Genomic DNA, 13,306 nt, shown 5'->3' on the forward strand with positions numbered 1-13,306 from the left:
ATCATCTAAAAACTGGATGCTGGTCTCAAAGAAATTTAAATAGTTTTACAGCCCTGAACCCTTCCATTTCAACAGTTAAGTTCCAGGTATATGCCACAAGATACCGAAAGAGGCGCTTACAGAATTTAGAAGCGTGCGAGGCAAAGAACGGATCTGTTTAACCGCTCCCTATTAAACATTTCCTACACTGTAGGAATTTGATCTATCAGTAATAGGGCAATAATTTCCTAAACTGTGCACCACACGAAATAAGCTAACGAAATAATCATAAACTCCGGCAAGAGCAAACTTCTCACCCACGCAGAGACTGCCTGACGCCACTCTGCATGATCTAACTACTTCTAGTCAGCATCTCCTGGAGAAGACCAGTTCTGCAAGACATCTGGCTGGGTGTCATTTTGTGCTGCTGCAGACGCAGCAGAGTCACTTAAGAGTTGCCAGCTCTGGGTTGGGAAATTCCTGGAGCTTTGGGGGTGGAGCATGGGGAGGACGGGGACCTCAGCAGCATATAATGCCATAGAAAAGGGGTGTCACTCATCTGTTACGAGGGTTGGATATGACATAAATGTCACTTGGTCGGGCTGGGCCATGTGTACCAAAAAATGTAATGCCAGGTACCAGAGGTACAAACTTTATAGAAGACACAGGCAAAGCCAATTAATGATTTTTTTAACTTAAAATACAAAATGCTCTTTCAGCATTTTCTTTTATTTAACAGTCTTTGATAATTGACACCTCAGGACTGGGGGGGAGGCGGCTGCCTCAGCTGGTAAGCCTGCAGAGGGCTTGCCAGCCCAGATTGGGTGTGGGGGGTGGCTGGTTCGCAGGCCAAATAAGAACCCTCAAAGAACTGGAGCCGGTCCATGGGCCTTATGCTTGACACCCATGCCATAGAGCCTACCTTCCAAAGCAGCCATTTTCTCCAGGGGAACTGATCTGCCATTTGGAGATAAGTTGTAAAGAGGCTGACAACCCTAGAGTCACCCACCCTCAAAAGAAGCTACCTGTGGCATGAATTGCTCCTCTAGGCTTGCTTCCTCCAGTCAAAGACACACAAACCCAAAGGAACAAACTCTTCAGGGGCAGGCAGTTCTTACTGTCACACCTTTTGGTTTACTAACAGCAAAACGCACCTCCAATTTAAGTTCAAAACTGTCTCAGCCATCAGAAGTGTGTGAACACTGTACTCAGGCATACAGGAAACAAATCTGGACCACCGATCTGAATGGTCTCCCTGGAAACCATGAGAAACAGCATTTAACAAGACATGGAGGAGCCACAGGAAGGGTGCCACATGGCGCAAAAGTGCAACTCAGTTGGAAGAAACTTCATGGAACAGATGTGTGCAGGGAAGGTGTGCTGCCTTTGACTGTTTGAACCATTCCACTCTCCTGCATTTGGAAAGAATGCATGCACAGTGCTCCCTGATGAAGCAATCAGGATGTGACTGGGAGCTTGCACATTTCCCTTTCTGGAGTGCAGGCAAGACACCACAGCAACAACTAAATTGTGGTTCCAGCTTAAGCCAAGGTCTGAAACTGGTTTTGGCTCCCAGTTAATGGGGAACCATCGTTAGTTTTCAATCAAAGTTAACTTTGATACAGATGTAGCACTGAAATGCAAGTAAGGCCAGTCGCCATGGGAAGAGGAAGAACTTGCACACCAACAGAGAGAGGACGGAGCATATACTCCCACTACCTGCCTACATTGTTTGACCACAGTTACACATTACACATGCAACTCCACAAAAAGAGCACTGGGTTAATCCAACTTGGATGTTATTTAGGCACATATGATAGTGTGCATGTTAGACAAGTCTGCTTTTTCCAGGAAGACCTGCAGCTGGAGAACCAGTTTCAGCTGGCAGTAGTGTCCTCCCAGCTATCTCTATCATCTATTTGTCCAGGGATTCAAAGAGCATCCTTGAAACCCAAGGCTAGCCTTGCAAGGGAAGCACAGCTCCACCCATCCAGAACAAGTTGCAACCCTATTCTAACCCCAAATCCACATCTCCATCTTGTTTGCATTAAATTTCATCTTGCTGGCCCTCAATCAACCATCTGAACTAGCAGCCAGGACCCCATCTCAAAACAGAAAAAAGCTCTTTGAGAGACCTATAGTTCTTCCAGCCCAGCTGCTCAGGTTCTTTCAATATACCTGCTGCTTGAGATCTTTTTACCTAGAATCTTCTGTATATAGAGCATCTGCCACCCACCCACTTCCTTTGTGCTTTAAACTGCATCCCCCCTGCCACCCCCACTGTGATGAAATGCAAGTCTACTGTAAAGGCACAGATCTATCCTCCATGTAATTTGTCCCACCAATTCAATTTGTAGGGTAGGCTGTTAAGCGGTGTGAAGGCTGAGGTTGGGGGGAAGAGTAGAAAATTCAGAAAGGAGGGCTTCCCCCACCCCAGATTTTCCAATAGATGCTTTTGGGAAGCACTAAAAAACTTCTACAAACCATTTTATTTTGGGGGGCATGAATGAAATGCTTTTAAGATACAATTATAATGTAAAAGGTAAAGGTCCCCTGTGCAAGCACCGGGTCATTCCTGACCCATGGGGCGACGTCACATCCCGACGTTTTCCAGGCAGACTTTGGTTGCGGGGTGGTTTGCCAGTACATTCCCCAGTCATCTTCCCTTTACCCCCAGCGAGATACAATTATACTCACTCAAAATGTACAGCATAAAAATAATATAAAATGATCTACATGATTGTATAATGATAACACCTATGCATACTAAATAATATGTTTAATTGTGAATAATATTGACAACAATTAATGATATAATGTGTTTGATAATACATCAGAGTTCAGAGTTTTCAATGTTGTATAGTTTAACTCAACAGGTAAATATTCTGGTAGTACAATTCCTACTGGAATTGTAGGAGTCTGTTACTATCCAAATAATACTTTATTTTGTATACCACAATATTTGTTTCCTAATTTCCATTTTTATTTTTGCCTACCGTACATCACAGATGGCAAAAATTAACATACATGTGCCAAAGTAGCATAGGGTACAACAGTTTTGCAGCTTTCTTTCTTAAGTATGGGGCACATTTGCCATTTTGCTTATATTATATAAATATGCAAAATAATACAGTTTTATATGCTAAGTACAAATGATGCATTTTATTATGTTAAAGCAGTAAAATAAGTTTAAGTTTGACAGGAAAGTAGGTATTGCATATATTTCAGCTTTACACAACATTTCTGCCCTTTTTCCTCCCATAGCTTCCAAATTTCCATAAATTGTACATCCTTCAGCAACTGTCGGCTTTCAGAACTCTAGGCAAATGAAGGAGAAGAGAATCAAAACTCCAGGAACCTACTAAGCACAATTAAAAAGCCAAAATGTGTTTGGTCTTGTTTATTATGGTTTTATTTGTGGACTATCTACTTTGAAATACTCAATGAGTCAAGTTTAATGCACTCGTTTGTATATTATCAACTTTGAGAAACTCATTTGTACCACCTATTGTACATTCAGGACTACTCAGTCCAGTCACTTTCAGTCTAAAGGTTAAATTCAAGGCCTATGTTTTTAAATTTGCATTTTAAGCGCACCGTCTAATAAAGTCATTTATTTTGTTTACTTCTTTTTTATATTGTTTTGGTCAACCTTCGAGGTAACTAACCTAAGCACACTGAGCCAGAAGTAAATAGAACTTTGAATTACAGACAGAGAGTCCAAAACTAAACAGAGAGACTCCTCATGCAGGCTAGGTAAACGCTCTGTCTACACAACCAACAAATTCCATTTCGGTTTAGGGGTCCTCACACAGCACTGAGAAGGGAGTAAAAATAGAATGAACAGAACTGACATCTATAGAGGGGGCAAAGTCTATTCATCACCTCCTCAAATTTAGTTTTGGAAACTTAAACTATGTTTAGAAATTAATTTTTGTGGAAATTGAGAGGAGCTTTTCAAGAGCAGGCTACCCAGATATATCTGTGATATGAAACCATCGTCTTCCCCAGTTCTGCATTGAAGATCTGTAATAAAGGGCTGGATCCAGCCAGCTTTTTCCATTCAATCTCATCCAATTGCCCTTTACTATATTCTTCACCCCAAATGACTTTTGTCCATGAAAATCCCATAATACCCAGTATAGCCTTTGGGGTGGCCAAAGGGACCCACCTCTTCCATTTTTCACCAGCAGAAAAGCTGGCTGGATCCAACTCAAAGTACCTAGATTTTTTAAAAGTTGAATGAATTTGAGATTAGGGGTGGGGAACCTTCCTGCCAAGGGCCATTTGCTCATTTATAACATCATTCGGGGGCCATAACTAGGTGTAGATCTCTCGGCGCAGGGGGGGGGGAAGAGGCTAGGATTGCCAGGTCTCCAGCCACCACCTGGAGGTTGGCAACCACAGAGGAGGCCACACAGAAGGCCTGGAAAGCACCCCCGCTCCCTCCCCCTCCCAGGTGGGAGGGCAGCCAGCAGTGGGCCCCAGCAAACGAGGCGCCAGGGGGGCACAGCCCGCAGCCGATCCTCAGGGAAGGAAGGAAGGAAAACAGAGAAATGGAGGGGGAGAAAAGGACGGAAGGAGACAGACAAAGAAAGAGACAAGGGAGAGAGGGGCAGAAAGGAGAAAGAGTGACAGAAAAATAGGAAGAGAGAAAAGCCTTCCCACACACACACATACCTGCACACGCTGGCCCCACGCAACCAGGCCCCAGGCTCCCCGCCTCCAAGACACACACACACAGCAGCACACACAGCCCCGCGCGACCGGGCCCCAGCCTCCACGCCCTCCCACCCACCCCCACCTTGAGTTCACAAAAAGCCCTCCATTCCCGATGGGCTCCTGTGTGTATGTTCCGCCGCTGGGAGCCACCGGCCTCTCCCCACCCCCCCACCCCCGCCGCTTGACAGGCAGCGAGAGGGGCTTACAGTGTGTCACGGCGTTCCTGCATGCCTCAACTGTAGGGGGCAGCCTTGGGGGAAGCGTCCCTCCCCCTCCCCTTGCCGACCAACAGTCGACGAGAGGAGGTCCAAAGGGCGCCGCAACCCCAGGAACATCCTTAGGGAGGGCTGCGCTGTGCTGTGCCTCCACGGCTGGGCCCTGGAGCTTCCGAGGGGCGCTGAAAATGTCCTCTGGGGCCGCATACGGCCCCCGGGCCGACATTCCCCATCCCTGGATTAGAGAGTAATTGACTAGAATGATTCAGTCCACTAAGCTGTTGTGTGTGTTATATGCCATCAAGTTGCTTCCAACTTATGGCGAACCTATGAATTAATGACCTCCAAAACATCCTTCCATTAACAGCCTTGATCAGGTTGCTAGCCCCAAAAATCTTCACAGATCTCCTTGCCTAAATATCTCCCACGTTCGTCTTTTGTGGCATAAAATAAAGAGAATCAAGCTTTGCTGGCAAGGTATCTGGAACCAATAGCTTATTCCAGGTAAGCAATGACTATTCCTCAGCCAGAAAGGCTTGGTCAGGCTTACTGGGAAGCTGGTCAACTATTCTCCCCACCACTTCCCTGTGCTTCTGATGAGCTTTGCCTCCCTTGAGCTTATCTTGATCTTGACCTTGCTTACTCTACACTCTCTCTGAAGCTCTCACTCTCATGCCTGCTGTCTATCTTGAAGCTGCCTCATGCTGCATTAGACCACAGGTTACTCTAGCTCAGTGTTGTCTATATTTCTTTTCACACTTACTGATTAAATGCACTTTCAATCCACTTTCAATGCATTTTAACGATCATTTGCAAGTGGATTTTGCCATTTCACACCTTAAAATCCAGCTGCAAAGTGCATTGCAAATGGATTGAAAGTGCATTATTCTGCATGTGTGAAAGCGCCCCTGTGTCTATGCTGACTGTCAGCAGCCCCATGATCTCAGGCAGAGAAAAGCCTCTCCCTGCCCTGCTGTCTGAGGTCTCCTTAAGTAGAGCTGACCGGAATTGTTTGCAAACTAAGCATATGCTGTACTCGTGAACTATAAAGCCACACAGAATCAGACTGTTGTCCTATCTATTCAGGGCCCTCCCCAGCTCTGCCCCGAGACCCTTTAAACAGAGAAGCTTGGGACTGAACCTGGAATCTCATTCATGCATGCAAAATGTGTGCTCAACTCCAGGGTTGCAACCTTTCCTATTTGCTTTCCTGGTGCCCTTTGATCTCATGTCATCTCTGACCTGGCCCAGATTTCTCCAAGAACTGAAAGGAGGTGGAAGGAGTTGCTTAGAAACAAGTCCGTCACTCACATATACATCACGTGATCACAGGCAGCTGAATCAGCAAATGGACTCAAACATTGAACTTGAGGTGACATTAGGTCATGTGGAAGTTCTTGCCATGATGTAAAACTGCCATTGCAGACCCATACATGTGTAAGTCATCACTGGACACTGCAAGTCATGAAGGGCTGGTTCACACACGCATGCCTGCTTAAAGTCTTTCTAGTCTGCATCTTTCAACCAAAGAGGTTCTCAAGGTGGGTTACGACAGATCTAAAAAACAACAATGGCCTACATCACACAATCTTAATACTAGAACAAAGTCTACAGGAAAAGCATTAAGAGCTGCAACAGAAGAATGTGTAAATCTTCAATGACCAGTAGGTAACAAAACCAAGGACACAAAATCCTGTATGAAAGTATGTGTGTGCATGTACCTCCCTGTACAAATCAGTATAACTCAAGTGTCACCACCTAGAAGGTCCCGTCACGAGCCATCTGACCTTAGACAGTGCAAGCAAATGGAGCAGGACCTTATAAGATGATCTCAAGGTGCAAGCAGGTATATATGGGAGCAGAATGTCCCAGGCTACTCAGGACTTCAAAGGTAACACCCAGCACTCCGGAAGTGAATCCACTTATTGATGACACCTTGCTCTGTATCTCTCTGTGATCTCTTACAGAAGGCAGCAGTGGGTGTACCAATCAGCAACATAGGTGCAGAACTACCCCTGCAAAACTCTTTCTGCCAACCTGTCCAGAAAGACTGTTCAACAGTACTGAAAGCTGCCAAGAGAATCAGAAGGAACACACTCTCACACAGCAGAAGTCGTTTACCAGGAACACCAAGGCATTTCCTGTACCAAACCCAAGGCAGAAACTAGATTGAAATAGCATTGACCACTGGCTCAAGACCTCACTCCAAAAGAGGATATTCACCACCAAGCAATGGCTGAGCTTCTTGGGTTCAGAGATTGCTTCTTCAGGAAGGGTTCTACAACCTTCAAGGCTGTTGGCAGTCCTCTCTTTTGCAAAGAAGCATTTGCTGTCTCCTAGACTCATCTGGACAATCCCTCCCTGGCTAGCCTTCAGCCAAAAACAGGAAAGGGTTGACTGCCAAGGAGCTGAGGCCAGACTCCTTCAAGCAGCTCACCCATGTTCTCAGGTAACAATAACTGAAATTCATCCAAGCAATTGAGATTAGATGTCTCCAGTAACATTTTGAGATTGGACTAATGGAACCCAAGTCAGTTGAGTGATTTTTATCAGTAAATGCTTTACAAAGGTGTCACAGCGAGCTATCAGATGAATCATGTCTACATCAGAGGCAGAACAAACCACTCAGAACAGCTCAGATGGACTGCTCTGTGCAGACAAAGCAGTGGTAGAGAGGAGAGCCAGCTCCACAGCCATCATCGCTGCTGAGGGGCCTGTGGACTACATTTAGTCCTACTTGTCCTGAGTTTTTCTCTACTTGCGTTCTAGTTGCCTGCCAGCCCACTGCAATGCCTCAATAAATCTAGGAGCTTAGTGGGCGCTGTGAGATAGATGAGGACACTTTGAAGTAACTGTATCCATTTCTTGGGTCATTCCAGTTCCAGGTCTACCAAGGCTTTAACAGGGGGCCAGATGGCACAGAAGACCAGAATGAGGTCCCACTGTATGTACATGTACCGGGTCAACCCCACAGCTGCCACGGCAGACAAAGGCTTGGGCCCTGTGCATGCTGAAGCTTGCTTAAAGTCCCTACAATCCAGCAACCTTCACCAAGTCTAAGAACAGTTCTAAGCAAGGAGATTGGAGCACTACCCATCCACCTTATTGATCAAAGGAAGAATCCCCAGTCTGTCCAGTGATCCCAACATCAGGTACATGCAAATACTCAAAACCAGAACTCGAACATATGGAGCACCTGGAGAGGACAAGAGAAGCCCAACGGAGAACCGTGTCTCCCCTTTCCAACCTTCAACAGCATTGCTGTTCATCAGTAACTGATGATTGCATTCAATGTGAAAGAGACTTTGCAGATGGATCACTGCAAAGGAAATACAATCAATGATTTTCTGTGGCATTAATTCACCCATTAGAAGCCACCGGCCATCAGGGGCATAGTAACTGCAAATGGGGCCTCTCACAATGGAATATTGCCCAATGAGGGGGGACATTACTTTCTTAGAATACAAGCAAGCAATGGAGAAAACATGAGCATGTGTTGTGCAGTGGTTCCAGTGTTGGACTAGGACTTGGAGACTGAAGTTCAGATTCACTTTGATTCACGTTGCCATGCAGCTCATTGGATGACTACAGGCAACCTACTCTCAGCCAAACCTACAGTATAACATTTCCCAACTGCAATCTGAAGCAGTACAGGTGAGGCAAGGTTTATCACCTGGGTAGCTATTTGGAAGAACAAGGCCTCAAGCCTAGACCTTTAATCCATAGAATCTATCTTCTCTGGATTAAGGCAGCTTCAAGATAGTTTCAAACCTTCCACTACAACTAAGGGGAAAAAACAGGGTTGTGATGGCAACAGATAGTGACCAACTTAATTTGAGATAGTTAATGCCAGTTGTAGCATGCTGGCATTTTGCAGAATTACTTAGCCAGCACATAGCTCTGGCATGATACAAAAGCCAGAGGTTCACATCAAATCACTAGAAGCACATTCATATGCCTTGTTACCTGGTGCTACTTCCCACAAACCCATTTCTCTCTCTCCCCCAGTCCCAAAGGGCAACAACCCTTCAGCCCCACTGCAGCAACACTCTGTTCTGCAGCACTGACCCTATTCATAGCCTCCCTTTCTTTCAGCACGCAAAGGGATAATACAAGCCTTATCTCATTCACCCCTATTGCAGCCCTTGGAAGCAAGCCAGTATCCCTATTCCTTACAGATAGGGTTGCCAAGCCATAGCCTGAAAATCCTGGGAGCACTTGGGGGGCAGGGACAAGTGTGCTGATGTCACCTGCAGTCTGAACCGGAAGCAATGTTGTGATTGGGGCTGCCAGGCCCCTGCTGGGGATGTAGAATCCCCGCCCCCAGCAAGTACTCCCAACCACTGCTCAGCTGGCCAGTGGGGAAAGAAATGGCACCAAAATGAAGGGGGACATCAGCAGTGTCCCAACACACTGATGTCACTCCCTTTGTGGACATCAGCATATCTCCAGTGAGACTCCCCAGTAAGCCCCCTCACCCCACCCACCTCCCACACACACCAGGTGCCAGGGTGACCGGGTCACCCTAGAGCTCTAGGATTTTCAAACACTCTATGGTTAAACTATAGAGCTTTTGGTAAACCCTAGAGCACTCCCCAAGTCATGACAACATTTCCACTTTTTGCCGGCTGTTACATCAGCACACTAGTGTAATGCCAGCATGCACCCCCATTTCCCTCCCTTTGACACTGCTTGCGCCAGTGGGTAACAACTGGGCTTGCCAGGCGGTCTCCCACCATAGCAGAAGACCTGGAAACCCTACTTACAGATCAGCTCTTCCCTCACCCCATGCCCCATCACCAGCTTATGAGTCTACTGAAAGCCCTCTCCTAATTTATCCATCAAGTTTGCCCTCCAAAAAGGTATGCAAAAGACAATCTTAGAGTCTAATCAGAGCATTCTTTTACAGGCCCAAAGCCTGAGCTAGATTTGAAGCAAGACTCTTTTGTACAGGCAAGCTTAGAAACAAAGTTAAGTTTCAGACTGGGCCTAGCTAGGGCAAGTTTTGACGTCTCCACTCTCTCACCCTACATCACAGGCTGCTGTCAGGATGACTGAAATAACAAACATGAAATAATGTGCTGTATATGTGCCCCACTCTCACTGCATTGTTTTATACTTAATACCATTTTCTGCATTGTTTAACATGCCATGTCTAATTCTTTATGCTTTGTCTCAGGATTTCCACAAACCTAGTCCTATTACTAGGTAATAGTAATAGTGTAAGGATGTGTCACTGGCCACCAAGACTAGATTAATTCATGCCATCGTATTCCCTATTACTATGTATGGGTGTGAAAGCTGGACAGTGAAGAAAGCTGATAGGAAGAAAATAGATTCCTTTGAAATGTGGTGTTGGAGGAGAGTGTTACGGATTCTGTGGACTGCCAAAAAAACAAATCAGTGGGTTATAGATCAAATCAAGCCTGAACTGACCCTAGAAGCTAAAATGACTACACTGATGCTGTCGTATTTTGGTCACGTCATGAGACAACAAGAGTCACTGGAAAAGACAGTCATGCTAGGAAAAGGTGAGGGCAGCAGGAAAAGAGAAAGACCCAACAAGAGATGGATTGACTCAATAAAGGAAGCCACGGCCTTCAATTTGCAGGTTCTGAGCAGGGCTGTCAAAGATAGGACATTTTGGAGGACTTTCATTCATAGGGTCGCCGTGAGTCAGAAGCGACTTGACAGCACTTAACACACACACACAGTCCTATTACATTACTTATTAGATGTCTCATCTAACTGACCACATTGATTTACACTGTGTTGATTTACACTCAGTAAGAAACCTAAACTATAAAGTAAATAAATGAAACACATATATGGAATGTCTGCAATAAAAATAATGTTGTGTGTCTGCTGGAAATTCCATGGCTGCTTTTGCTTTGTGACTGCCTGGTTCTGTGTGGACCAGTGGGTAGAAGCCTATCATACATAAGGCCCCAAGACAGTGTCATACCTGGCCTAGTTTATATAGAATGCTCACAGCTGATCATGGGTTTGAACCCATGGACCCAACTCCAATACCGTCAAAGAGGAGACTATGTTGTCACTCATCTGTCAAACACATTGCACTTCAAAGTATTTTTAAACACTCCATCTTTGTTTATAATGGAAAAACCACCCAACCCCTCTTCATTAGGAGAATCTGCTGGCAAGTTACTTAATCTTCAAAGGAAGTCTTCTGTTTCCTGCAGTATGCTTCATGTACATGGGAGGGGCCATAGCTCAGTGGTAGAGCATCTGCTTGGCATGCAGAAGGTCCCAGGTTCAATCCCCGGCATCTCCAGTTAAAGGGACTAGGCAAGCAGGTGATGTGAAAGACCTCTGCCTGAGACCCTGGAGAGCCGCTGCCCGTCTGAGTAGACAATACTGACTCTGATGGACCAAGAGACTGATTCATAGTATAAGGCAGCTTCATGTGTTAGTAAGCAAGAGGAAGGCAGCACTATCAACCTATTTGGTAGCTTAGTCCAAGGATCTCTGCATAAACAGGGCTTTGTCAGCATAAGCAAAGTCAGACATCTAATATTGTTCAGCTCAAGTAATGCCTCACACAACAGGAGATGATCCTTTTTATTCACTTTGTTGTTTTGGATAGAGATGATAAGGGCTGGCCTCCTGCCCACTTTCTCTGTACACAGTGTAATGCCTGCGGCAATTCACCATGACCAAAAAGCATTTTGGTTACCCTGGGTCAGAACCAGCCTGACTATTCAAGCATCCAGGGACTTTTCCTAAAAATCCTCTGTACAAAAATACCAGCCTTGGTAAATCACACATTTCGGCATACTCAAGTGAGCAATTTCATAACATTACCTTTTGTACAAGGATTTTTTTTTAAATTGGAGCCCTGCATCCAATTCTGCTAACCAGATTCCCTCTGTCTGGATACTCTGGTCTTATACAATATATTATGAAAACTAAACTCTCAATTTTCCTTGTTAAACAGATGCTGTTGCAAAACTCCTCAGCCATGAATAGGCCTAAAGAATAGCATGAACTTGAAGGTCAAGGATAAGGTTACATGTATTTTAAAAACCATTTGAAGTGGTGGGAGGAGAGAAAGAGGAGGATTCCCATAGACACTAGCTAGCATTTTAAGATTTCACATGCCTAGACTGCACCAATTCATGTTGAAGTAAAGGCCATTGGCATTCTGCACTGCAAACTTTATGGGGTTGGCTTACAGGGCCCTCTAGGAGCATACTATAGCAATCTTTTAAAAACACAACCCAGATCCCAGAGATCAACATCCCAAACTCACACATCTCAGGAATTTATTCTGCTCTTTGCTATATAACAGGCACCATAAATAAATAGGAAATTTACTCCTATATACACAACTACCTCTTTACTTACAGAACTCAAAACAAGGGGGGAGCAAAGGAAATCAGCTGCCTCTCCCTATTAATACTTGCACCAATGCAGCCTAACACATTACATAATTTTGTTGCTGTACCAAAAAAATGATTAAAACTGTTCCAACTTATGTACTGGGAGATGCAGTTAACCTGAGCAGCTGTTTCTTTTTTAAGTTTCTTGCCTGAATTACTTCTCAAAATGAGAATTTAAGACATTTTTTGTTAATGAAAGGCAGGGGACATAGCAGCACTGTAGGCCATGCATTGTTGCTAGGAACCAGCATTTCAATAAGCAAAGCGACATGGTTTTTCATAGCATCGGTTTCTTCTAAAACCAATTAAATAGGGAGGGGGAGAAACATCTGAATGGAGGTTAAGAATCTCATCCACTAAACTGAGCATTAAGGGCGTGAAGGAAGGGCGGGGAAAAAAGCATCATCTTACCTTCAGCTAGAACCTCATCAACTGTCACCTGATGCCTTCCGATATTGAAAACCCGGGCTATATATCCGCTGCCTGGTCCGGTGCTGCTGCTGCTTCCCCCAATGGTACCAGAACCAGCTCCGGACCCCCCCTGTTCTCGCCGAGAGTCAAAGAACTTCTTCATTGCTCCAAAGTGTGTTGCTTATACTCTTAGTTTAGCAAGTTAAGTACGACACTTCAAATATATATATCTATATATACACTATACAATTCTTCACGTCTTGGACCAAGCCAAAAATAATAATAATAATTCCTTTGCACCAATATCTTGCTTTTTCCTTAAAGGTCAAACGCTTTTTCCAGTCCTGGAAGGCAGAGCTTGAGAATTATTCACGCCTACAGAAGAGAAAGAGAGATAAAACAACAAGCTTCTGTAATTTACTTCAACGACGCCCCATCATCCTATAGCAACATCACCTTTAGAAGATAAACACAGCACGGTCTCTTTTCAGATCGGGCGCGGGGGGGGGGGAATCCAGCCTACTCCAAAAAAGAAAAGAAAAAAAGAATAGAACCCACCCCGCCCCACACAACACT

The 13,306-nt window shown here is 44.9% G+C and overlaps 1 protein-coding gene across 1 annotated transcript in view; it reads right to left on the reverse strand.

The window, feature by feature from the left end:
• AAK1 (AP2 associated kinase 1) overlaps positions 1 to 12,951 on the reverse strand; it is an 86,662-nt gene extending 73,711 nt beyond the window's left edge. The window contains exon 1 of the mRNA XM_056860250.1: positions 12,731 to 12,951. Within this exon, the coding sequence (XP_056716228.1) occupies positions 12,731 to 12,893 (163 nt within the window). The 5' untranslated portion in view covers positions 12,894 to 12,951. The remainder of the gene's footprint in view (positions 1 to 12,730) is intronic.
• Between the last annotated feature and the right edge of the window lie 355 nt (positions 12,952 to 13,306).

The sequence above is a fragment of the Euleptes europaea genome, chromosome 14 (assembly GCF_029931775.1).
Source record: "Euleptes europaea isolate rEulEur1 chromosome 14, rEulEur1.hap1, whole genome shotgun sequence".
NCBI lineage: Eukaryota > Metazoa > Chordata > Lepidosauria > Squamata > Sphaerodactylidae > Euleptes > Euleptes europaea.